The sequence below is a fragment of the Myodes glareolus genome, chromosome 13, assembly GCF_982192425.1.
Source record: "Myodes glareolus chromosome 13, mMyoGla1.1, whole genome shotgun sequence".
Lineage (NCBI taxonomy): Eukaryota > Metazoa > Chordata > Mammalia > Rodentia > Cricetidae > Myodes > Myodes glareolus.
Window position 1 is genome coordinate 20725645 of NC_142038.1, and position 27511 is coordinate 20753155.

The window sequence follows — 27511 nt, forward strand, 5'->3', positions numbered from 1 at the left end:
AGAAATTGGATTGGAAGTGTGCAATTGCCATTATCCCCTCCGTAGCATTTTGTAATAAAGATGGTTGCCCTCTTTTAACTCTGCCAACTGATACTATGTCAGATGGTTCAAGCTGATTTTCAGGCACTTTCATGATTTTTTTTCTGCAAGTTCTGTTGTGTTGACTTGGACTTGTTGGTCAGTCAGTAATGACGTAAACTTCCTCATTTCCCACAGATTCCCCTCATGACCTGAGATATCACTTGTCTGTTGCAGAAATTGAAAAGAGTCAAATTTTCCTTTTCTGACTTCCTTTCTAGTCTGAACGTGAGTTCCCAGATGTTTTCATGATCTGATGTGCCTGTGTGTTAGACACCTCTGGTCGTAACAACAAAGCTATAATAATATAACAGCAGCAAAAGCAGTGAACTAAGTTCACTTTTTTTTTTGCACAAAATCTTGCCTGTATTTTATAATTGTTAAATAATTGAATATAATATAATTGAATCTAGTAATCCAGCTCTTATTTCTGAACCCCAGGTGTCCCATACAGTTCTTTTTCTGCCTAAGTCAATAAAATATTTTTATATAATAGAATGGAAAATATTTATTGAGTGCAGACTATATTTTTTATTTAATTGTATTTAAAGCCCTGCTTCACTTAGCAGGACCTAATCCACTGACCATCGTAGTGCATTCCAGCAGCATCCTCGAAGCTGTGTTCTTTCCCAGCTCCTTTCCCTGATATGTTCTTGTTCTATTGTTACAGGGTCCACTTCCTAACACATGTTGCCACTTCTGGCTCATGGTGTGGCAGCAAAAGACCAAAGCAGTTGTCATGTTAAACCGGACTGTAGAGAAAGAATCGGTGAGTAATATTTAATACTAAGAGTTTAGTTTGCTATATGTGATCATTAGTTTATAAATGTTTCATTTTGGGAGCAGATACTCATTTAGTACTTTTGACCATTGGTGGCTAAAGGGTGGTGGCCAGGATATTTCTGACCAGCGAAATAATGAATACTTTTCCTTCCTCTCTTTTTTATTATAAATTTGTAGATTCTTAGTACTATATGTCTATTTCTGTTCGATGAGGATATTTTCATGGAAGTGTAACTGGTGTGTTGAGCTTCTTCTCTGCCTTGCTCCTCACTCCCTTTCTCCCACTTCTCTTTTAGCATTTTCTTTTGTGCTCCTAGACAGTTCCTCTTCCACTTTCATGTCCTCCTCCTAGATTTTGTATAGCTAGGCAAAGTAGAGAAACACCGTTTTTCTGAGATTTTCAAATTTCCCTTGATATGTTTATCTTGGTTGCTTCTATATTTCTGCAAATGTCATAACTATGCTCTATTTGGTTAAAACTTTTCATTCTGTAAATATACCACATTTCTTCATCCATTCATATGTGGATTCCTGAGTTGGTTTCATAACTTAGCTTTGTGAATAGTACCATGATAAACGTTGATAAAATGTAGGTCTCTCTGATATGTGTGATACCCAGAAGTATTTTAGCTGAGTTGTATTGTAGCTCTGCTTTCAGTTTTTTGTGGAACTTCCATACTGATTTCCACAGTGTCTGAAGTAGTTTACAGTCCCATCAACAGTGTGTACTAGCTCCCTTCTGTCCACAACTTTGCCAGCAGAGTTTTTTGTTTTCTTTTTTTGTAACCCTGACTGTCCTGGAATTCCCTATGTAGATCAGGATGGCCTCATAGAGATCCACCTGCCTCTGCCTCCTGAGTGTTGGAATTTCAGGGTTGCATCACTATATCCAACAGTTGTTTCTTTTCTTAATGATTGTCATCCTGCCCAGAGTGAGATGGGGATTTCAGTTTAGTTTTAGTTTGCATGTCTCTGGTAGCTACTAGGGCTGAACATTTTTTCATATATATAGTGACAATTTGTGTCTCATCTATTCATTTCATTAGCCCATTTATTGATTGGATTGTTTATGTTTTTGAGTTTTTTATATATTCTAGATATTAGTCTTCTGTCAGATAAAATGGTTAGCAAAGATATTCTCTGGGTGTTCACTTAACCACTGCTTTTCTGTGCAGAAACTTCATAATTTCATGAGATTCTTTTTGTCAGCTGTTGGCATTTGTCATACGAATTTTAATTGGTCTTAATAATAAAAACCAAGAGTCAGATATAGGGGCTAAGAAGATCAGAGAAGCAAAGAGGCCAGCAACTAGAGAGTTGTTTTAACTCTGCCAGTGCTGAGACTGAAGGAGTGATCCTGTCCTTAGACTGCATCTTCACAGTCCATCTGTCTTCGCCAAACCTCAGAACGCACTGAGCTCCCATCTTCTTCCTCCTTATTCCTCTTTGCCCAGCTGTAACACTCCCATCTCTACCTCTCTATTGCTGACATTAAAGGCGTGTGATCCCTAGTGCTGGGATCTGTAGCAAGGTCCACATCATCTCTTGTCAAGACTTGGCTGCTGTTGTCAAGGCCATCTGCAGACCCTGGCTGGCTCTACTGTGCATGCTTGTACTATCAGAATAGGTCAACTGGCTCTTAGGTCCATTAAGGCTTAGTCTTTTCACAGGAATCCCCCTTGTGTGAGCTGTTTCCCTTTTAAACAGATTCAGCCTTGTGTAGCCCAGGGTGGCTTTGAACTAACAAAAATCACTCTGCCTCTGTCTCCTGAGTCCTGGAGTTAAAGTTATGTGCCGCCACTGCCTGGCCTCTAGGGGCTTAGCTCTACACTCTGATATTCAGGCAAACTTTTACTTATTAAAACATAAAATGTCACAGCAGACATTATTTTCCAAGTGTGTAGAGTCCTGTTCAGAAAGTCACTGTGTAGGTCTCTGTGTTGTCTGTTTGCATGTTCTCTAGGGGGAGCAGAGTTTATTCTTCATTGATTTTTGCTTTAGTTTTAAGACAAGGCCCCTCACCAAACTTGGGGGCCCTTGTTTTGATTGAATTGGTTGTGAGCCCTCAGGATCTGCTTTTGTCTACCCACCCACTGGACTCTCAGTAACACCAGAACCAAAGATCACCTGATTGAAGCTATATTGACTTTTTCTGGGTTCCCTTTCTATTGGATTGATCTGTTTTTCTTTTTATGAAAGTATTAACCTTTTTTGTTATTGTGACTCTGTGGTATAACTTGAAGTCATGTATGATGTATCATTGTATTTTTGTTTGTTTTAATTTTTTGCTCAAAATTAGATGCCCCCCAAGTCTTTAGAACTTTCATAAAAGGATTCTTTTGTTTGTTTGTTCACTTGGGGAGTTTTGTTTTGTTTTTCAAGACAGGGCTTCTGTGTGCAGCCCTAGCTGCGCTGAAACTAGCTCTATAGATCCACCTGCCTCTGCGTCTCGAGTGCTGGGATTAAAGGCATGTACCACCATTGCCCAGCTGAGTTTTAATATTTTTTAAAGTATATTTTTCAAATATCACTGGAATTTTGATGGTGATTGCACCGAATCTACAGATTGCTTTGAATAGTGTAGCCTCCTTTACAATATTAACCAGCTGACATAATTTTCCTTTCTTCTTTCTGTTTGTCAGTATTAGGGGTTGAGCCTCAGATTTCATGTCTGCTAAGCAAGAATTTTTCTTTCTTTTTTGTTTTTTGTTTTTTTTTTTCTTTTCCTTTTTATCGAGACAGCGTTTTTTCTATAGCTTTAGATCCTGTCCTGGATCTCGCTCTTGTAGACCAGGCTGGCCTCGAACTCACAGAGATTCTCCTGCCTCTGCTTCCCTAGTGCTGGGATTAAAGGCGTGTGCCACCTCTGCCAAAGAATCGACCTTCCTTCCTTCCTTCCTTCCTTCCTTCCTTCCTTCCTTCCTTCCTTCCTCCCTCCCTCCCTCCCTCCCTCCCTCCCTCCCTCCCTCCCTCCCTCCCTCCCTCCCTTCCTTCCTTCTTTCTTTTTTTTCCCTAGCCTACAGTTCCTGCCCTTACAGTATTAATTCTTCTAATCTGTGAGGAGGAAAAGTTTTATATCAGGGTGGCCTGTCTGTGGCGAAAGATTGCCTCAATGAACCTGAAGCTCAAAGATAAACAAACAAAAAAAGTAAGCCCTATGTACATATATACAAACAATCAAGTAGCAGTCACCACTTAAACTCCAGCTGTTATAGAAAATAAAGGAGCCCTTTTAGAGTATTTATGTGCTAAGATACTAGTTACTGTGGGTGGGTATGAGTGAAAAACGAAAATAGCAGAGTAATACTAGGTTGGTATTAGATTGATAAATCTAGAAGAAAGGGGGAGTAAATAGTAGCTGGTAGTTAACAGGGACAAGTAGAAGAGTATGGTAGTTTTGCTTAAAGATAGAGTGAAAGAGGAGAGGTAAAGAAATGGTTTCAGGGGCTGAAGAGATGACTTAGGAGTTAAGAGCAAAGACTGCTCTTGCAGAGAACCCTAGCTCAGTTTCTAATACCCAGGTAGGACAGCTGCAAGCTATATGTAACTCTAGCTCTGGTATCTGCTGAGTTCAGTGCCCTCTTCTGAACTCACCAGATACCTGTATTCACATGCACACACTCACTCACACATACTTTAAAGTAATTTTTGTAAAGAAGAGGGTCCAGGTGCAGTGATCCCAGCACTCAGGAGGCAGAGGTGAGCAGATCTCTGTGAGTTCCAGGCCAGACAAGAAAGACCTTGTCTAAGAGAAGGAGGAAGGAAAGAGGGTGGGGGTTCTTGTCAGATAACCTAGTCATCTTAAGTACTGGCCATTTAATGGTATATCTAAGATTTATGTAGCTTTAGAATCATTTTCTGTCAGATATTAGGAAATACTAACTCTTAAGATTTCTTCCAACTTCAATATACCATGCTGTTCTATGTCAAATCCCTGATTCTTAATTTTTTTCCTAAATTTATAGTTACTGGGATTTGGTGGTAGTGTATTTTCTTTCAGTTTGTATTGACATTGACATAACAGAATTTCCAATAGTGTCAACATAGCAGTCTGTAGTTGTTTTCCATAGCATTCAAACTCACCTAGTTCAGTGTGGGGACATTGTTGTGTTTGTTTGGATGTGTTGCAAATGAGATGGCATGTACCTTTCATCCCTCTCCCTTTAGAGTAAAATCCCTTTATTGAGTCCCAGAGTCTATCTCCAGAACTTAGAAATGGTACTTGTGGATACATCTAGATGCTAAGATGGAGTTGAGTGATTCTTTTGTGGGGCGGGAATTCCTATTAAATAATAATTTGTTCATCATCAAAAGGTCCGTAATGTTTGCTTATTTGTTTTAATGACCTAAGCATTGAAAGAATAATAATGCCTGTATAAACAATCACTATTTAAGAGTAAACCCAAGCCAGGTTTTGATGGCAAACACCTTTAATCCCAGCACGGGGAAGGCAGAGACAGCCTGGTCTGTAAGTTCAAGGCCAACCTGGTCTACATTAGTGAGTTCTAAGACAGCTAGGCCTGTGTAGGGAGACCCAATCTTTTCAAAAAAAAAAAAAAAAGATTAATTACAATTCAAATCTTGAAATTTAGAAGTTGATTTTAGTTCTTTGCCTATGTCTGCTGCTTTTTTCCCTTCCAGAAAATCCTGGTTCAAAAAAAAAAAAAAATCAGTAATATACCAAAAATATCAAGTATATCAGAAATATCAGAAATCAAAACTATTGTTTGATCATTGATTTGTCTTCTGATATCACACAAAACAGTTATCCAAAATAATTGTGGAAGATTGCTTGATATTTTTATATTTTTCTTCTTTGTTTTTTTGGGGGGGGGGTGATTTACTGTTACTTACTTGTTTATTTAATTCTCTTTCCCTCCCTCCCTCTCTACCTCTCTCTCCCTCTACACAGGATTTCTCTGTGTAGCCATGACTGGAACTCACTCTGTAGACCAGGCTGGCCTCAAACTTACAGAAATCTGCCTGTCTCTCCTGAAAGTTGGCATTAAAGGCATGTGCCACCACTGCCCAGGGATTTAATTATATTTTTATGTGTATGATATTGTTTTGCCTATTTGTATATCTGTGTGCATGTGATTGCCTAGTGCATGAGGTAAAAGAGGCATTGTATTCCCCTGGAACCGGAGTTACAGGTAGTGGTGAGCAGTCATGTGGGTGCTGAGAACCAAACCTGTGTCCTGTTCAAGAGCAGCAGTTGCCCTTAATCACGAGCCATCTCTCCAGCCACCCTTCTTTTTGTTATACTTTATCTAGAACATGTAACATTTCCCATATCCCTCTTTAAATTCTCCACACGTCCTTCATACCCGTGGGAGATTGATTCCAGAACATTTAAGAATTGGATGTTCAGTTGGGTGCTGGTGGTGATATCTTTAATCCCAGCACTCTGGAGGCAGAGACAGGTGGATCTCTGCAAGTTGGAGGCCAGACTGGTCTACATAGTGAGTTTCAGGACAGCCAAGGCCACATGGAGAAGCACTGTCTCGAAAAAACAAAACAGAAAACCCAAAAAACCAAACAAGCAAAAAACAAACAAAAGCAATTGGATTGGCAACAGGATCATCTGGGTGTATTTAATAATCATCATCAGTCTTTGTTGATAATCTATCCACTTATTCTAATAATCATGTCAAGTCATAAAGAAGGACATTAAGGTTTTTTTAGATTTATTTTCCTTTGATGTGTATGAGTGTTTTGCCTCAATGTATATGTGTGCACCACAAATGTGCCTGGTACTCTGACAAGTCAGAGAAAGGCATCAATTCCCTGGAACTGGAGTAAAGCATAGTGTGAGACACCTTGCAGGTTCTGGGAATCAAACCTGGATTCTCTGCAAGAGCATCAAGTGCTCCTAACTGCTGAACCATTCTCTAGCCTGTTGTGGGCATTTTCATTGCTGATTTCTTACATGTCAGTGAAAGTGCATCTGCTGTTTTAGTACTTAAAAGTCATTTTGGCAGAGTATTAAAGTTTTTGGCTCTTACTTGATAACGTTCATTTCTTTCTAGCATTATATAGCATTATAGATTACTATCCAAGTCAAATGAATGTTCTTTTATTTATTTATAAATCCATTACTTATTTTACCTACATTACTTGAAAGGGTTTTCTCCCCTTTTTTTTCTTTTTTAAAATTTATCTTATATTAGGCTTATGATTGTTTGCCTGTGTATGTGTACATGTGTATACCTGCTCACTCCCCTGAAACTGGGTTTATGAATGATTGTGTACCATTATATGGGTGCTGGGGATCAAACCCAGGTCATTTGCAAAAACAAGTGCTGTCAACCACTGAGCCATCTCTTGAACCTGTTTCCCCTTTTCTTTAACTTTAAATTTTTCAAAATATGTCTTTTCATTTGATCAGTTTTTCAGGTTAAAAGTTTTGGCCTTTCAGTATGTAGTTTGAAATATATATAAAACTACATACTAAAAGGCCAAAACTTTTATATGTGAACATACTGAAATGATTATTAAATCATAGTTGGTATTTGTTCTGCTACTGTTTGTTGGTGATGTTCTTGCCCCCTGTCCCCCGCAGTATACATATGTTGGATTATCTTTTGCATTTCTCCTGTTTGCTTTAATGCTGTTTAGGTTTCTCTCCTTGCTGTAAAATGTCCTGTTTACCTCTTGTGCTTTATTTGTTATCCTTAATCTGAGTAACAATTCTTTGGTTCGCTGTCCTGAAACTTACCCTGTAGACCAGGCTGGTCTTGAACTCATAGAGATCCAGATAATAGAGATCAACCTGCCTCCCAAGTGATAGGAGTAAAGGTGTATGCCAACACTAACTGGCTTGAAAGAAAACCTCCTTGGTGTTTTCTGAAGATAAGATTCTTGTTAGAGCCTGATATTAGAAACCAAAAGTGAATATGTAAAATGTTATTATACTTTAAGACTAACACACTTTAGCAGGGCATGTCAGCTTATGTCCTTAATCTCAGCATTCAGGAGGCTGAGGCAAACAAATCTCTGAGTTCACAGCCTCGTCTACACAGTGAGATCCAGGACTATTTAAAGAGACTCTGTCTCAAAATAATAAAGTATATCACATTTTTATGAACTTGTTACCTGTTTATGGATTTTTAAATTTAAACGAAACATTTTATGGAGGTATTTTACAAAATGTCATTCTTATTAAAATACTACAGATAGTCTTAGGATACAGTACCTGAAGTATATATATGTGAGGTTTATTTTCCTCTTTATGGTTTTATAATATGTCTAAACTATTGTTCTTAAATTTAGGTTAAATGTGCACAATACTGGCCAACAGATGACCGAGAGATGCTGTTTAAGGAAACAGGATTTAGTGTGAAACTCTTATCTGAAGATGTGAAGTCATATTATACAGTACATCTACTGCAGTTAGAAAATATCAATGTAAGGCTTTTCTGGTTTCAGGGTTTTGGTTTCATCTGATGGTTTTAAGAATTGTTTATTACTAGGATTGGTACTGTGCTTGGATTTGAAGTTTTGTAATAATATCTAGTCATAAACATGTTTAGATTGTATTTCTGTAGAAAGTAACTGAAGAAATCCTGAGAACAAAGAATTATGTTTAGATTAATATTAATATTTGAAGATTGAAAATTAATTATTGGGACCAGAGATTAAGACTACATGTTATTCTCGCAGAACACCCAGGTTCAATTCCCAGCACCCATATCAAGAGGCTTACCACTGCCTATAACTCCAGGTCTAGGGAAACCAGTGCCCTCTTCTGGCTTCCACAGCCTCTGACACATACATGATGCACATAGATATATGAAGACACTCAAACATACATAAATGCAAATAAGTAAATTTTAAAAGGAAAAAAGAATTTTGCCATGTAGTTGTGACACACGCCTTTATTCCCAACACTCAGGAGGCAGAAACAGGCAAATCTTTGTGAGTTCAAGGCCAGCCTGATATACAGAGTGAGTTCCAGGACAGAAAGGGTTACACTGAGGAATCTTGTCCCAAATAAAATAGAATAAAATAAAATAAAAATAACAAAGAAAGAAAGAATGAATGAAAATAAAAAGAATTACTAAAAATGTAGGAAGGGATGTTCTGGATAGAACGTATTGTACGAGCACTTGATTAGTGTACTCCAAGAACCAAAAACTACAATATAAGTGGGTAGTGAATATTACTGAGTTGTAAGGTACTTTCTTGGCATGCTTGAAGGTTTGGGGTTCAGTACCCATCAACAAGAAAATGCAAACATACTTGGGAATAAAGAGAAAATCGCTGGGACAAACTTGAACTCACATTCCAGTTCTACCACTCAGTAGAGGTATGGTCTCCTCATCTATAAAATGGAAATTGTATATTTGCAAGGTTGTGGTGGAAAGCAAATGAAAGTATGAATGTGTTTAAACATCTTGTGCCAGTGTGATAGCTCCTGGTACTTAACTACTCTTGGAAGTAGCCCAAAGATCAAGAAAAAGACATACCAAACTTGGAAGTGACCATACAAAAATGTGACTTTATTAAGTTGGGAAGAAAATAATAAAATAAGTGTAGAATATGATCTCAGGAATATTTACCTAGATCTTTTCTCCAGAAGTCCATGTCTTTCCCTCATCCATGGTTCTGACACATATTCACAGGTGACTGTCAGTGTGCGGCTGCTGTCCCCTGAGTATCAGAGAGGCCACTTTTCCTCTTTCGCATTTATCTCTTTGCTTGCACTGTGAATTAGAGTAAGTTAGAACAAACAAGGGAGAGTGTTTTGAGTTGTTGATAGTAATTAGGATAACTGCAAATTGAGGAAATGTGGCCAAGTTGACCTTAAGAACGTGTCTAGTCTGTGTAATAAAATAATGTTTGAGTTGATTATTAACATACACTAACAACTAAAAAGGAAGATAAATAAAATATGTGCATATACTTTTTAGATGGGTGGAAGTACCTTTTATTGTTACTCTTAGAATATCTATTTTTCCCTGGCAAATGCAGCTACATTATTGTATTAAAGCCCAAGGTTTGGTTTTCCTCTGCTCAGTTTCCCATGATCCTCCCATATCTTATTGGTCATCTAATTATTTTGTTTAGTGGCTGTTGTTTTTGAGACAGGGCCTCAAAATGGCCTTGAACTTCTGATCATCCTATCTTTATCTCCTAAATGCTGGGATTACAGGTGTGTACCACTATACCCAGTTGTATGTGCTGTCAGGAATTCAGCCAGGGTTTGGTGTGTGATTCAGGGCTTTCTATATATAAAGCAAGCACTTCTTCCACTGCTATAGCCACATCTCTAATTTCTTTTGTTTTTTTTCATATGTTCCCAAAACATGTTTCTGCAGCAATAATTACGTACTTGAATACCAAAGAAAATTAGAGAGCTACAGAGGTGGCTCAGTGGTTAGGAACACTGACTACTCTTCCAGAGGTCTTGAGTTCAATTTCCAGCAAGCAACCACATGGTGGCTTACAATTATCTATAATGAAATCTGATTCCCTCTTCTGGTATGCAGGTATACATGCAGATACTGCACCAATATACATAAAATACAATAAATAATTCTAAAAAAATAGGAACTAACTTCCCTTTGATTTTCACATTTCAGAGTGGTGAAACCAGAACTATATCTCACTTTCATTATACCACCTGGCCAGATTTTGGAGTTCCTGAGTCACCAGCTTCATTCCTCAATTTCTTGTTTAAAGTTAGAGAATCTGGCTCCTTGAACCCAGACCACGGACCTGCAGTGATCCATTGCAGTGCAGGCATTGGGCGCTCTGGCACCTTCTCTCTTGTAGACACCTGTCTTGTTCTGGTAAGTGTCTATAGTGACCTTCTTTCAGGTTTGTGGGGTTTTTGGTTTGGATTGGTTTTTCGAGACAGGGTTTATCTTTGTAGCTTTGGCTATTCTGGAACTCTCTTCGTAGTTCAGGCTGCTCTCAAACTTAAGAGATCGCCTGCCTCTGCCTCTCAAGTATTTGACTCCTGTAAAGGCATGTACCACCCTGCCTGGCCAGTTCTGTGTTCCTGCTTTGTTTTGTTTTATGGTTTTATGATATTAATGAGGAACAGATAAAAGGTTTTTTTTTTTTTTATTTCCTAGACAGGGTTTCCTTGTATAGCCCTTGCTGTCCTGGAACTCGCTCTGTAGATGAGGCTGGCCTCAAAATCAGAAATCCATCTGCACCACTACCACCACCACCCAACTGATAAACACTTGTCAAAAGTTTTAAAATTATGTTTATGTGTTCTCTTCACGTTTGTCTGTGTCCATGTGCATGAGTGGTGCCTGTGGAGTCAGGCAGGAGCATGGGTTCCCGAAACAGGACTGCACGTGATTGTAAGACAACTTGTGGGTGCTGGGAACCCAACCCTGGTTCTCTGTCATAGCAGCCAATTCTTTTATCCACCTAGCCCCTTCATCAGTTTTAACTGTTTCTACAGGCAGCAGTAAGTTCTAATGTCATATCCTAAAATCTAGGGTTTTTAGGTTAAACTTGTACTTTCTTGTTGAAAATCCCTACCTTCCACTGTTTAGACTAGCTCTAGCTCCAGCCTGGTCTATAAGAGCTAGTTCTAGGACAGGCTCCAAAGCTACAGAGAAACCCTATCTTGAATCTCCCCCTCCCTCCAAAAAAAAAACCTAGTAAGATATAGGAGGGCCCAGCCCATTACCATTTCTAGGCAGGTGGTCTATATAAGAATGGGGGATGAGTACAAGATCTTCTTTGGCTGTGAAGCAGTTTCTTGGTGGGAGGTAATATCTTGAGTCACATTAGTCCTTAAATGAAAGGCTGTGATCTGGGGTTGTGAACTGAAATAAAAACCTTTCCTTCTAAGCTGCTTCTGGCCAGTGTTCTCTCATAAGCAACGGATGTGAAACCAGGACACCACATGTTAGTACAGCCCAATCCTGAGACTCTTGTATGGGACCCCAAGATCTCTTACCCCGCCCCCCCTTTTTTAACCAACCACCCACAGCCATAACCAATTCAAGGTCCCTCCTCCTTTTCTGTTTTGCTCATATGTATGTCTGCACCAGGTGCATTCATGCCTGGTCTGCATGGAAAGAAGAAAAGAATGTCAGATCTTCAGAAACTGCTATCACAGATAGACGTGAATGACTATGTGTGTGCTGGGAATTGAACCTGGGTCCTAGAACATTCAGTGTTCTCAATTGCTAGACCATCTTTCCGGCACCCTTCCATTCTTTCTTTTTATGACCTTTAGTTTATGACTTGGACATAGGGGATTTCTAGGTTCTAATGCCTCTTTTAATACCTGCCTTCTTTCTCCCTTCTTTTATTATAGAATATACTTTGTGCCTTGATTTCTGTATCATCTAGTCCTTTAGCATCCCCTAATTTTGTTTTTTGTCCCCCCCTCTTTTGGGGGGGTTGTTTGTTTGTTTGTTTTTTCTTTTTTTCCTTTTCTTTGAGACAGGGTTTCTTTGTGTAACCCTGGTTTTCTTGGAACTTGCTCTATGGATCAGGAAGGAAGGATGGGAGGGAGGGCAATAAATCAGTCACATTAAGAGATTAAAAACAAAGCCAGACCTTGGTGGTACACTCAGGAGGCAGAGGCCCGCGAATCTCTGAGTTAAAGGCCAGCCTGAGCCTGGTCTACAACGAACTGCAACATAGAGAAACCCTGTCTCAACCAGAGAGAGAGAGATAAAGAGAGAAAATGAAACTACCAAGGGCAGTTATCCTTGTTTTGGCCAGAAATAAGTGTGACTCCTTACTTTCACTGAGTATTGATCAGAGCAGATGGAATTGCGTGAATATCTAGAGACCCTTCAGGTGCTCCTTTGACAGCAGGTGTGTAAGAATAATGGGTTGTTGCCATCATGTGTCAAATTATTTTTTTCAAGAAGATTCACAACACAGCTAAGTTCTGAGAGGTGACCTTGCGTTTGCGTTGTTTATGTTTCCTGGTCTCAGACAACTTGCTTTTGCCTTTGTTGCAGATGGAAAAGGGAGAGGATATTAATGTGAAGCAAGTATTACTAAATATGAGAAAGTATCGCATGGGACTTATCCAGACGCCAGACCAGCTCAGATTCTCCTATATGGCCATAATAGAAGGAGCAAAGTACACACAAGGAGATTCAAATATACAGGTAAATCGCTGTCACTACTATCAGATAACCAGACTCCATGTACATCCTCATCCTTTCCTTACTCAGTTTGGTTTGGTAGGCCCTCTGGCTGTCTTGAATTTATAAAGCTTTCCAACATTCAATTGGCAGAGAAGAAAGCCAGTTACTGAGAGCTCAAGGCCAGCCTGGTACTCTGTATTGAGATCCTGATTTTTTTTTTTTTTTAAAGTGTGTGTATATCTTAAGAACATAGGCTCATATATACTAAGCATTGGTGGAAACATGATTTCTTTAAATTTTTGCATGTGAAAGGATTTAAGCATTTAATTATTGAAATAAATCAGAATACATAATACCTTTATACTAGTAAAAAAAAAAAACTTCATGTGGAAGTCTAGGGAGATGACTCAGTGGTTACAAATACTTGCTGTTCTTCTAGAGGACCTCAGTCTGTACCCAGAACCCATGTCAAGCAGCTTACAGCCATCTGCAACACCAGTTAATAGAATCCAAGACTTCTAGCCTCTGATGCCACTTGTATTCATATACACATACCTAAATGCGTGCGCGCACACACACACACACACACTTAAAAATAATGGAAATAATTTTAAAGTCTTTACGTGGGAATAAAGAATATTTATATTTGTTTTTATATCTGAATAGCTTCATTTCTTAGGGCAAATGTAAAGTACCAGGAGTTGTCCCTACTTGTGCAGTGGTGACATTCTCAAGAATTATTTGTTGTTTTCGTTTGGTTTTTTTTTTCTCAAGACAGGGTTTTTTTGTGTAGGCCTGGCTGTCTTGGCTGAACTGGAGACCAGACTAGCCTGAAAGTCAGAGTTCTGCCTGCCTCTGCCTCCCAAGTGCTAGGATTAAAGCCTTGTGCTACCGCCACCTGGCTTAACGTAATTATTTTTATGTGTGTATACATGTTTGTGTTTTTGGCCAAGTGCTGATGTGCATATGTACAGAGGACAAGGGCCAATGTCAGATTCATCTTTCTGTTCCCTGCTTCATTTTGTGTGTGTGTGTGTGTGTGTGTGTGTGTGTGTGTGTGTGTGTGTGTGTTTTGAGGCAGGGTTTCTCTGTGTAGCTTTGAGGCCTGTCCTGGAACTAGCTCTTGTAGACCAGGGTGACCTCGAACTCACAGAGATTCTCCTGCCTCTGCCTCCCAAGTGCTGGGATTAAAGGCATGCGCCATCACTGCCTGGTTTTGTAGTCACCCCAAGGTTCCTCTGTAACGGTGCATTCATCTTTGGCCTACATTCTTAAAATATCTGACACTTTTCTCTGAAGCAGGAAATTTTTTTTTAAGTTTATTTATTATGTATACAGTATTCTGCCTGCATATATGCTAGCAGGCCAAAAGAGGGCATCAGATCTCACTGTAGATGGTTGTGAGTCACCATGTGGTTGATGGGAATTGAACTCAGGACCTCTGGAAGAGCAGCCAGTGCTCTTAACCACTGAGCCATCTCTCCAGTCCTGAAAAAGGAATTTTTAAGGATTTTTTTGTCTTGGCAAAGTTTGACAGACGCTTTCCTTTGTGTCCTGCTTGTCCAATTTGGACAGCAATAGAGGCAAGAACAGTTTCTTTGACAGTGGCTAGCTTTTGCCACAAAGAAAGCAATCTCCATGTAGAGTTTGTTTGATACCTATCATCTTCTTGTAGTAAATTTTTGCTACCATGACCAGACATGTTTCACTGTCATGAAAAAGTCCTATATTGACAAAACATTTTAGAACTGGAGAGAATGCTCAGTGGTTAGGAGCATTGACTGCTCTCCCAGAGGTCTTGTGAGTCCAGTTCCCAGCAACCACAACCATCTGTAATGAGATCTGGTGCCATCTTCTGGCATGCAGGAAGAGCACTATATACTAATAATTAAATAAATATTCAAAAATAAAACAGGAGACAAATAAAAAACATTTTAAATGCCATATTCTATAGTCCTTTGAAGTGTATGAAGACCATCTGTCTAAAATATATCTATTTGACCTTGAAAATATATCTAATGTGACTACAAGTTTGATTATTATAGATAACTGTTAATCTGCATTACTTAATTTTACATTACTTATTTTTTTTTTGTTTGGTTTTTGAATTTTTCAAAACAGGATTTCTCTGTAGCTTCTGAGCCTGTCGTGGAATTAACTCTTGTAGACCAGGCTGGCCTTGAACTCACAAAGATCCACCTGTTTCTGCCTCCCATGTACTGAGATGAAAGGCATGTGCCATCACTGCCTGGCTTTACATTTTTAAATGAACTATATAAGCACAGTACCCCAAACAAGAGTAGAATCATACATTCAGTATAACAAAAATAACTCTAAATTTGTATGAATATATCAAAATTCATAGCAATGTAGAACTGTTAGAGACGTGATTGTTTGAAAGTAGACTCAACAATCTACTCTTTTACCTCATCATTTTTATACTATATCTTCCTTTTTCTCTTCAGAAAGTGATCCCTGAATTTATCATGACCATGACCAATAACAGTTTGTAACCAAGTTCCCTAAATGATGACAAACATCCATAACCCACCGAACGACAAAAACCACCACCCCCTCTTGGGAATGTCAGCCTCACTTCTCTATAGATTGTTTCATGTTGTATGGGGGCATTGGCATGTTTAGGAGACCCTGAGAAAATTAAGATAATGGGAAAGTCCTGGTGGAGCTACCTATTGTATAGTCTCTGTGTGATGGAAATTGCAGCAGAGGGCATTCTGAGAGGCCGGATTGCCTGGGTCACCTATTTTTATTGCTGTCTGGGACTCTTGTTCTGAAAACACATAAACTTTCAAAGGTAACATACACGTCTGCATTAATATAAGTATGGACTGTATGATATACACAAGCCAGCCAAAGATGATTTTTTGCTTTATGTTTGAGCAGGGAAAATATCTGTCACCAGTCGTGCAGTTTTTCTAGGTTTATTTCTTTTATGTCTGTAGCCAGGATTTTCAGGGGGTCTCCCTGATCACTATTAACCTTGAATAAACCACAGTCTTTCATTTCCTATGGAAACAAAAGCATGACCTCTTCCCCAAAACAATACTTTTTTAAAAAACTTCATTTTGAAGTTAAGACATTTTAAAAATACATAGGTTGGTTTAACTTAGTAGTTTATAATCTATTGTCTCTCAGCAGCTATTGTTTGTTCATTAGCAGTCAAACAATTTAAAGTCAGGATCCAGACCCCCTGTGTATTTTACATCTCTATGTGGCTTATTTTTTTTTTAAGCCTTTGCTTCATTATTTATAAACTGTTCATGTTATCTGACTATTTGTACTCTTTTTCTTTGTTAAGCTTGTACACATTGTTAAACACAATGAAATAATGGAACCTGTTTAGAGGTTTTTTCCATCTGCAGTTTTAAATTAATTTTTTATTCATGTACATTGGTGTGCCGGTCTTGGAGTTCCAGATGTTTGGGTGCTGGGAATTGAATCTGGGTCCTCTGGAAGTACAGCCAGTGCTCTTAACTGGATCTTACTTTACTGAACATCTGCAGTGCTCTCTGTCATCCACTGTGGAGACCGGTAGCTGCATCTCTGTATGCTGCAGAGCCTACCTGAGAGACTGTGGTCATGTGGAAGTTGTGTTTGACTCTGTTTTAAAGGTTTTTTTGGTTTTTTGTTTTTGTTTTTGTTTTTTTTAACAAATTTTCTTAGGCCTTACGTAGATATATATGGCCAGACATTTGGCACTATGTGTAGTCAGATTTTTCTCTGGTGCCAGCCAGCTCTCAAATCATGACATGAGACTTACTATTAATTAATGAAAGTTAGGCTTGTTTTTAGCTTAGCTCTTATGCCTTAAATTCATCCATTTCTATTAATCTTTGTGCTGCCCTAGGCTCATTTACCCTAACTGTGTATTGTCCATCCTGCTTTCCTGCTTCCTCTGTCTCCTCGCATCTCTGCCTTCTTTTTACCAGCTTTCTCTCTTCCCTGAATATCCTGCCTAGATATTAACTGTTTAACCTTTTATTAAACCCAAGTGACACATCTTCACATTGTACAGAAAGATTATTCCACAACACTTATTACTTCTCTTCTCTTCCTAGAAACGGTGGAGAGAACTTTCTAAAGAAGATTTGTCTCCTGTTTGTGATCATTCACAGAACAGAACAATGACTGAAAAGTACAATGGGAAGAAAATAGGTTCGGAAGAGGAAAAACTAACAGGACTTTCTTCTAAAATGCAAGATAATGTTGAAGAGAACAATGAGAGGTGTGTGCCATGTTGCGACCTACTGGGAAAGATGAGGCTATTCACTAAATGCAGCATGTGTGGAATAGTATAGACACTTTGTTTTTATATTTAATATCACTTTGTCAAAGTGATTTGGTATTGTTTAATGACATAAATACTTTTAAGGAGTTTTCAGTCTTATTAAAACCAGTACAAGCCAGTCTGTGGTGGCACACGCCTTTAACCCCAGCACTCCGGAGGCAGAGGCAGCGGATCTCTGTGAGTTTGAGACCAGTTTGGTCTACAGAGCAAGTTCTAGGACAGCCATGGTTACACAAAGAAACCTTGTCTCAAAAAGACAAACAACAAAACAAAGAAAAGAAAAGAAAAAGGCCAAGTGAGACACCACAGGACTTAGCAATATAGGCACACACAACTGTCATATAGCTTATTTATTATGATCCTAACTTTGGTAGTTACTTAAGACAATTTAATTCATGACTGAAAATGTAGTGAGCTAGAGTGCTTGCCTTGTATGCACAAAGCCTTGAGTTACATCACTAGCGCTGCATACAAAAATAGATGACTAATTCCTGCCCTTGAGGAGGAAGCAGAAGGATCAGAAGTATAAGGTCATCCTTGGTTACACACTGAATTGGAGGCCAGCCTGGTTGGAAACCCTGTCTTTTGGGGGGGTTGTTTGTTTTTATGTAGTGAGGGGCTGCGGAGCTGCGGGCAGGCCTGCTTTTCGTCCCGCCCGGCTCCCGCATGGTTAGCTTAGCCCCAGAAATAACAACACACAAATTGTATTCATTTAACCACTGCCTGGCCCATTATCTCTAGAGAGTTAGTTACTGGCTAACTCTCACATCTTGATTAACCCATTTCTAATAATCTGTATAGCACCACGAGGTGTGGCTTACCAGAAAAGATTCAGCATGTCTGACCTGGTGGCTGGCTCCATGGCTTCTGCCTCATTGCCCTCTTCCCAGCATTCTATTTTGTTTATTCCGCCTACCTAATTTTCTGTCCTATCAAAGGGCCAAGGCAGTCTCTTTATTGACCAATGAAAATAACACAATAGACAGATAACCCTCCTCCATTATTTTTAAACGATGGCCAGCAAATAAATCCCTAACAACCTAAGTTTGATCACTGAATCCCATTGCAGAAGGAAGATACCCAACTTCCCAGTTGTCCTCTGACCTCTATAGGTTCTCTCCCTCCTTCGCTCCCCCCTCATTACCTCCCTCCTTCTTCTCTCCTTCCCCCTCATGCACACAAGCACAGTAATTCAATCAAAAAAAAAATTCAGGGGGCTGGAGAGATGGCTCAGAGGTTAAGAGCATTGCCTGCTCTTCCAAAGGTCCTGAGTTCAATTCCCAGCAACCACATGGTGGCTCACAACCATCTGTAATGGGGTCTGGTGCCCTCTTCTGGCCTGCAGGCATACACACAGACAAAATATTGTATACATAATAAATAAATATTTAAAAAAAAAATTCAGAGCTGTATACCTGTACCCGAACTCTCCAGAGGCTGAGGTTTACATAATGAGAATCTGTCTGTAAAAGTCAACCAGTAGTCCTAGATCAGTCAAGACTCATGCGTGTGTCTGCGTGAGGCAATGCTTTGGTGTCCTCAGTCTGGAAACATTTCTACACTTTCTTCTCTTCATTTGTCCTGTGATCTTTAGAATGCCTTATAGTTTGGGTTTCTTGGTCAGGTTCAAGTTAAACATTTTGACCAGAAAATGTCTTGTAATCTAGTAGATACTGAAAAGGCAGTCAAGATTATTTTTAATCAGGTCGAATGTTCAGAGCTCTGATTTTAAAAAACCACTGCCGGATTAAATAAAACAGTTATGAAAAGACAAAAACAAAAACCACTGCCAAGACTGAAGCTGGTCAAGTGTTTGCTGTCACAGGTAAGTAAGAAGAGATGGGTTTTGTGAGAATTTTTTCCTAGAGCAAGAGTTCCATGGCTGCCATGTTGACATTGGCCAGTCTTATTTGAATCGGGACTGGTTGCCCTGGATGTCAGAGACCTTTCAGTGAAATGGAATTACAGGTTAGACAGGAAGATGGGAGCTAGAAATTTGTATGGTCAAACAACAGACAAGTGGGCACCCTCCAAATAGAGCATTTATAGAAATAGTTGAGTATTGTCAAAGGGCTTTGAGCTTTTGAATGCTATCACAAGGGGAGCAGATGCTGAAGAACCTCTTTTCCCTCTCAGCTGGTTGGGAAAAAGAGAGGAAAGAGAAGGAAGCAGACAGTTCTGAAAAAATATCTGACTTACCTTCAGGTCCTGGTAAAGTATTACTATAAGTATACCAGAATTTATACCCGAATTGTCAGCATATCGTTGGCCATGTGGAACAATTTGACACCTTTATTGCTACATTGTTTGAATGAAATTTTGTTTTGTTGGTGGCCAGTCCCCTGTGTCAGTATAGTTATAGCTTGCTGTAATTTGTTTCTTTTTACAGTATTCTACGGAAACGTATTCGAGAGGACAGAAAGGCTACTACAGCTCAGAAGGTGCAGCAGATGAAACAGAAGCTAAATGAAACTGAACGAAAAAGAAAAAGGTGGTTATATTGGCAACCTATTCTCACTAGGATGGGGTTTGTGTCAGTCATTTTGGTTGGTGCTTTGGTTGGATGGACACTGTTTTTTCAGTGAAATATCCTATAAATAAACAGTTTTACCTAGCACCCTTCTGCACTAGTAGCTGACAGTGCTGTATTAATCTCAAGGGTTTGTTAGCAAATGCCTCATACCCCAAAAATGTTGCGGTAGACTAGACATCAACCAGATAAGGGATATTTACAGTCACAAGGCCAACATCTCAGGACTCGGCACTGCAGGTTCCTCTGAGACCTAGACTGTCAATGACTCACAATAAAGACAAACACCCTTGTTGAAGTTGTTACATCTCACAGCTGTGTTCACACATCGAGCATCTTGTTTCACTGACAATACTGAGAAATCCTTTATCACAAGGATTGGCTTTTGGAGGCTTTCTGGATTTTAACCTGCACATGATATAAGCAATAAACATGTGGTTTTTTCTACATTATTAATGGAAAGAAAATGATGTGTGTAATATGTAATGTACTGTTGGAATGGGCATTACAACTTAATATGCTTAACCATCTTAGGGTAAATAGATTTTATAAGTACCTATTTAATCTTACTTTTTGTAGTTAAATGTACTTTAAAAGTTCAATTTGAAAATCTGTTATCATAGAAAAATAAATTGTATGTTGACTCAGTTGTATACTGGATACATTTTCCCTTTCCTAGGCAGAAGTTCAATAGAGGCAGTTGAAACTGAGCAATCTATTTTTTACTACGCATTTTTTTTTATTTCTTTTATATTTTATGGTTTATTTTAAAAAGAAAAGCAAACAGACAAATTTTCTAAACATGTCATTGAAGGAAAATTCTCCTTTTTGGGATAGTCAGTTGACAGTTGGTGAGGACTTAGTTTAAAAAAAATTCAAAAAATTGTTTTCTGCAGGATGTGATGGCACACATGGTGCTCAGGCAGCTAAGGCAAGAAGCTCAAAAGTTCAAAGCCAGCCAAGATTGTCGATTTTTAAAAATAAAAGTAAAAAAGGAGGCAGTAGAGGGGAGGTCAGAAAACAAGAAGTCCCAGCACTTGGGAGATACAGGTAGAAGGACCACAAGTTCAAGGCCAGCCAGGACTGCAAGAAGCACTGTCTCAAAAAACTGAAGTGGTTAACAGAAAAGAAATCGGTATCTGTAAAGTAAAGCCCATGCATGACTTACACTGTTTTTTTTTCTTTTGTGAAAATGTTAATGTAATTACCCAAACCAGGTAACTTATGATTAGTAAGGAAAAGAAGCCAGTGTTTTATATTTAATGATTTCAGCCCATTAGACTCTGAAATTTTGAAGTAAAAAAATTCAAGTTCTTTCTAAGTTCAATAAATAGTATGTTGGCGTACAAACTCACATTGTCCCTTACCTTTGTAATGAGTATTTGTAAAGCGTGTAACCACAACCACTAATAGGGTTTGGTGGTTTCAAAGACTCTGCTTTGGATTTCGGGAACATCACCCAGGTAGGTGGTCAAAGGTTCCAGACCACTAGGACAGCACCTCTCCTTTGTCTCTTATATATCATGTAAGATTGCATTATAAGGCTTAATTACTTTAAACCAAACAATTAATTTAATGCAGTTTGAAAACCATAGGTTTAGCTAGGAATTGTGAATGGCCTTGAGAAGAGTCTTGAATGTGATAACCTCACTGAAAGTCTGAGAGTGGAATCTAAGTGGGATTGCATAGTAATAAATAAGGTTTTGTAATACATTCCTGAGTCCTGATTCAGTATTACTATGTCCTGTAACTTTGAAATGGAGAGCAAGTAAGCAGGATATTAAGCAGCAATGGTTTTTGGTTTTGAGCCTTTTTTATTTATTGGGCTTGTTTTTTCCAAAATGTAGTGTTAGCCTACTAGGCCTTATTAAGATTCCAGTTGAAGCAGGACAAGGTGATGCACACCTTTAATCCCTGCACTGAGGAGGCCAAGACACCCACATCCCTGTGAACTCCAGGCTAGCCTGGTCTACACAGCAAGTTCCAGGCCAACCAGGGACACACACTGAGACCCTGTCTTGAAAGAAAGGAATCCAATTAAGATAGCCTTAGTTTCTCCCCAGCGCTTCCCAGGAAGGCTATGCCTTCTAGAGATAGCATTGCGCGCTGCTCTTTTTGCTTCTGAGAACACATTGGGTGTAGTGATTCTTCTGTGCCCTTCGGCAGGGCTTGTATCTTTAAGGGTGGGTTTAACCGCAGCAGCTTTAATAATATTTTTGTGCTGCTTACTTAATATCTATAGCATTTGATTACAGTGCTCATGGGCATCATCCCGGCCTGTATGAAGTGAGCTCTGCTGCTGAGACACCATACAATCTTGGGTGCTAGCCAGAGAAGGGAAGTCAGTCTCTGCTTCTGCATCTTTAACCATCTTTAAACGGTGTGCACCAGTCTCATGCTGTTTACTGATTTTAACTCATTTAAGAATAGTTTGACAGTAACCAAATTTTGTCTTCCTTAATAATTGGGAAAAGAACTGTATTTTTAAAAGGGATTTACTATTTAAAGAATCCTTAATTCCTATCTTTTTCTGCCTTGCTTTAATACCATGACCAGTGGTTACACCTGCAGTTACGTATAACTTTCCCAGGTTAACAAGGTATAGAGTTTTATCTGCTTACTGATTTCTGTCTATGGTTGCTCCAACAGGAAGTGTAAAAATACAGTTCTTTTTTTCATATGTATATGGAAAGACAATTTTTCATGTTCAACAGAGACTCTACACATTTGTCAGACTTTTTAATCTTGGTTCTTTTATCTTTCTATCCACTTCGTTATGTGTTAGTATTTGTACCAAAGAGTGAACAGGAAAAGGAAAAACCAGTATTAATCAGTTTTCTTTCAACAAGCCATGTGTTTCAGGTGCACGAGGGGAAGAGTCCTAATTCTGAGTTCATTCTACATGCACTTGGCTTGTTCTCTTGTCTTAAATAAAGCAGAGTTGATGTTATGAATTCAAAAATACGTCCACATTTTTAGTCACTGCACAGAACATGCCCTGGTTTTCATCCCACTTCCTTCACTGTTTTCAACTCCATCTCCGCAGTTTTCTCCCAGGCACAGAGAGACTCCTGCTGATTCCTTAAAAAATATCTCTGGCTAGATTCTACTAGAGACGAACCTGATGGTAGGAAATGACTTTTATTGGGCATTGTATACAATTCATTTAACAAACTTATATCTCTTGAGATGCCTATCAATTCGTCTCCCGGATTAAAAATCTGCATTGCCTTAGTTTCTACATAACAGATGTAAATCTTTATTTGTGGTTGTCCTTGGGTGGGTTTATTTATTTATTCATTTTTTGTTTTGTTTTGAGGCAGTGCCTAGCTGTTTCCCAAGCGTGGCCTTAAACTCCTCAATTCAAATGATCTTCCTTCTCCAGCCTGTTGAACAGCTAACACCACAGGCACACACTACTGCACACAGCTTTTTGTTATCCGGAGGAGACTGAAACCGTTGTCCTAAATCAGATGTCCCTAGATGTGGAGCCTGTTTATTTAAATGTTCAGATAAGATATCAGGCTATATATAAGCTCCGTTTATACTTCTTTCTAGTAGGGCCATACCTGGGTCCTGGTGAGTAGCACATACAGCTGTGCCATGGATTCTGTGTGGTCTGGAGTCAGGTAGGAAGAAGGGCTCCTTTCTTCTGGCTGAACTTGGTCCATCTGTTGGGTTTGGAGCAAAGTGCCAAGAGAAATGCGCATTTTGTTTATATTTTTTGAACTTCTTATTTTTGAGATTCCTTTATATACCTTTGTCACAGAATCTTAGATATGCTTTTTTAAAAAAAAAAACCTGAAATGTTTTTCTTCATAAAATTTGTTGTCTCATAACTTGAAATGCAGGCCTTGGCTGTTAGCATGTCTTATTCCACAGGAGACCTGTTTATTTCTTCCTTTCCTTGAAATCACTTGTTTGAGTCTGATACCATTTCTTCATACTGGTCTTCAACTTGTTTTTTTGTTTGGTTGTTTTTGGCTTTTGATTTTTCAAGATAGAGTTTCTCTATATAACAGCCCTGGCTGTCCTGGAACTCACTTTATAGACCAGACTGGCTTTGAACTCACAAAGATTCGCTTGCCTCTACTTCCCAAGTACTTGGGGTTAAAAGCATGAGCCACTACAGCTGGTCTTCTGTGTTTATCAGACAGTGTCAACAGTCTAGGAGTCATACCTGGGATTGCAGTTCTATAAGTGTCCCATTGAGTATGGATGGAGAAACTCAGGTTGTGTCCCCCGCCATCCCTGCTCTGCCTGGGAGTCCGTCCCCAGTCAAAGGACTTGCTACATAGCCCTGTGTTCCTTCCTTGGCCCTAGGACAGCTACAAGCCATTCTGTACAAACCCTACAGGAATGACCTATTGTCCTTTGTAAATTGGTTTATTCCCCTGCTGTCACTGTTTCCCAGTGTACCAGTGCTTGCTTGAATGGAAACCTTGATCTGCCTGATGGGCTTTGTGAAGGCTCACATACAGTATAAAGAGCTCTGACGGCTGTGGGTGGCCTGAATAGAGAGCGTTCTGACTTGGGAGCTCTGCTTGGTTGTAACATTCACAGTGGGTTTAAGCAGCGAGTGTGAGGCTACCACCTAGGGTCTGCTGGGATGCTACCTGCTTTCACCTTACCTGCTTTGTTTGGGGCTGCTGCAAGGAGAACTGCATGGGAATTTTTTGTTTTCTTTTTCTTTACAGAGACCACTTTTGAGAAGCATCGACTTATTTTGTAGTCACTCATTAGGCATAGATTTTTCAGACCCATGATGCTGTTGATATTTTAAATGACTATTTTAAAAAGTCTTTGAGTTTGGGAAGCTCAGGAGAGGAAGCCTGGGTAAGTTTCTCTAAAGCATGTTTGGCTTACCATGGTTAGCCTTGGGTGATCTCAGTGTAAATGTCTCATAGCAAAACAACTTTTTGTTTTTTGGTTTTTCAAGACAGGTTTCTCTGTGTAGCTTTGGAGCTTGTCCTGGAACTCGCAATGTAGTCCAGGCTGGACTCACAGAGATCCACCTGCCTCTGCTTCCCAGGTGCTGGGATTAAAGGCGTGTGCCACCATTGCCCGGCCACAAAACAACTTTTAATGCAGTATGTCTTTCCCTTTGCCATGAATCAGGGAAGAACATTCCAGCGTTTACAGCAACAGCATGGAGACAGCTGATACCCAGAACACCCACACAGCTCATTCCACTTGATTTGTGTAGGCCTATTTTATTCTTGCCTTATTAGAAATAAAGTGGTAGGACTGGAGAGATGGCTCAGTGGTTAAGAGCATTGCCTGCTCTTTCAAAGGTCCTGAGTTCAATTCCCAGCAACCACATGGTGGCTCACAACCATCTCTAATGACGTCTGGTGCCCTCTTCTGGCCTGCAGACATCCACACAGACAGAATGTTGTATACATAATAAATAAATAAATAAATAAATAAATAAAGAATTTTTAAAAAAGAAAGTGGTAAAGATCTGTCCAAGTAAATAAATAGAATTTCCTAAAAATCCCACTTGCTTTTATAGTCTTATAAATAAAGCCATTCCCTACGATTTCCTCTTAACTTTGTTACCTCTAAACACTATTTGCTAGGAAGTAATGAGTTTTAAAAAACACAGCTTGTCTATTGTTAAGTGGCAAATTTATTATTCTTGGTAAATGTTTGTTTAACAAACCCTAGGAAAGGGCAAGAATGTGTGTGTTGAACATCTGCAGCTTTGCCAGCAGTTTATATTTTAGGTATTTAATCTAAATTAAGGCTGCATGACATTGTAGATAGTACCATCCATAAGTCGGAAGTAAATGAACTGAAAATCCAAACAAATTTGCTTTATTAAGTGGGGGGGGACTCTCATTTAAAATACTTTGCGGCAATGGAGTACTAGATGTTTTCGGTGCCAAAGCATGGCTTCATCCCCTCCCTGTTAATCCCACATTTGACTGCAGTCGGAACCAACCGCTTTGGTTCCAGGGTCTAGAGTCTTAAGTAAGCGTCGTGGTTTTTCTGTGGCCCATGACATCTAAAGAGGATGGTTTCCTAATGCTGCCAGCACTGAGTAATCAGTGTTGGGAAAGGAAGAAGACTGAGTAGACCACCTCAGGAGCTGCCACCTTTTGAGGAACAAGCCAGTGGGCAAGAATCTTCATTCTCGTGATTGGGGAGGGAGACCCTAAATGCTGGTGCTGCTTTATTTCCTGTGTGTGCATGGTCACACAAAAGTAACAAACATTTACCTTGGTAGCCTGTGTGTGTGTGAGAGAAGGAGGTGGGGTGGGGTAAGGGAGTCGGTGCAAAAAATGGAAATAACTTTAACCTCCCAAAGGGCTTGCTTACTGATAAATAATTGTGAAATAGCAAAAACTACTGCTTTTAACAGTCACGCCCCGTCTCTTTGTTTAAATGCCTTCTCATTTTTTTTTTTTTCATTTTACTTTTGGCATTAAAATGCACTGAACTGTCATGTTTTACTTAACTTTAATAGTTACAATCATTAGTGTTATCCTTCAGGAGAAAATACAAAGGTTGAAAATAGCTATTTAAGTATACAAGCCAACTTTATGTCCAGACTTTGAATTTTCTAGCAGTCTGACAGTGGTTGTTCAAACGGGATTAGACTTTTGCATTGAAATCAAAGTGTGGGTAAGTCTAGCACATATAATAAAATCCTGTTCTATTCTTGTTACTACATTATTTTTTAAACTTGTCTGTCTCTTATATTATGTAGTGGTCATTTCTTGAGTTAAACAGGATGGCCTAAAAGATTCAGTGATTATCGAAGAGGTCTGTCTCACAGCACCGCTTCTCCCTGAAAACCCGCCCTTTGGGGAAGCACGTGGTGTGACTGGATGTGACATGTCGGATTGATTTTTGGTTGACTTTTCAATTCAGCGTTAGTTCTTTCATGTTTGCATCTATGTACATCTCTGTGTGTGGTGAATATGAATTGAATAGATGACTTCTTATTTTATGTTTTAGGCCAAGATTGACAGACACCTAAATATTCATGACTTGAGACTATTCTGCAGCTATAAATTTTGAACCTTTGATGTGCAAAGCAAGACCTGAAGCCCACTCCGGAAACTAAAGTGAGGCGTGCTAACCCTGTAGATTGCCTCACCAGTTGTCTGTTTACAAAGTAAGCTTTACATCCAGGGGATGAAGAACACCACCAGCAGAAGACTTGCAAACCCTTTAATTTGATGTGTTGTTTTTTTAACATGTATGAAATGTAGAAAGATGTAAAGGAAATAAATTAGAAGAGACTACTTTGTATTGTACTGCCATTCCTAATGTATTTTTATACTTTTTGGCAGCATTAAATATTTTTATTAAATAGACCATTGGTTTGTGTGTGTGTGTATGTTAACTGAGGACAGCTCCAATTCAGATAGTGGTTATCTGCTCATGGGTTTACTCAATTTTATTGTAGGTAGAAATTAACATTTAAATAGAAATCAGTTCAAAATACAGGTCACTTGGCTTCAGCTACCCTTCAGTAGTAGGCTTTCTATCCTAAGTAGTACTGGTTAGGCAAAAGTAGTAACAGAAAAGTTACAATGTTGCTCTTGTCACTTAGGAAAACAATCTGTAACAGTATTGCTTAGTGGTGCAGCTTTTAACATATTTGTCCTGTGTTCTCCAAAATTTCCTTAGGTAAAGATGTCAGAGGTTCCTTCCCACTTGTGGCTTCTCTTTTATTCCCCATCTAATTTGCACAATAAGTGGTAGGCTTGGAATATT

General features: G+C 39.1%; 1 protein-coding gene across 5 annotated transcripts in view; it reads left to right on the top strand.

Moving 5' to 3' along the window:
• Ptpn2 (protein tyrosine phosphatase non-receptor type 2) overlaps positions 1 to 27108 on the top strand; it is a 65134-nt gene extending 38026 nt beyond the window's left edge. For 2 of the 5 annotated variants that reach the window (XM_087895942.1, XM_087895944.1), the window contains 7 exons: positions 749 to 847; positions 8134 to 8268; positions 10446 to 10655; positions 12810 to 12962; positions 17021 to 17187; positions 19640 to 19741; positions 26747 to 27108. In XM_087895942.1, the coding sequence (XP_087752068.1) occupies positions 749 to 847; positions 8134 to 8268; positions 10446 to 10655; positions 12810 to 12962; positions 17021 to 17187; positions 19640 to 19741; positions 26747 to 26768 (888 nt within the window). In that variant the 3' untranslated portion in view covers positions 26769 to 27108. Of the gene's footprint in view, positions 1 to 748; positions 848 to 8133; positions 8269 to 10445; positions 10656 to 12809; positions 12963 to 17020; positions 17188 to 19639; positions 21131 to 26746 lie in introns of those variants that run through there. The other 3 variants (XM_087895941.1, XM_087895945.1, XM_087895943.1) reach the window with 2 other exon arrangements.
• Positions 27109 to 27511: the final 403 nt, after the last annotated feature.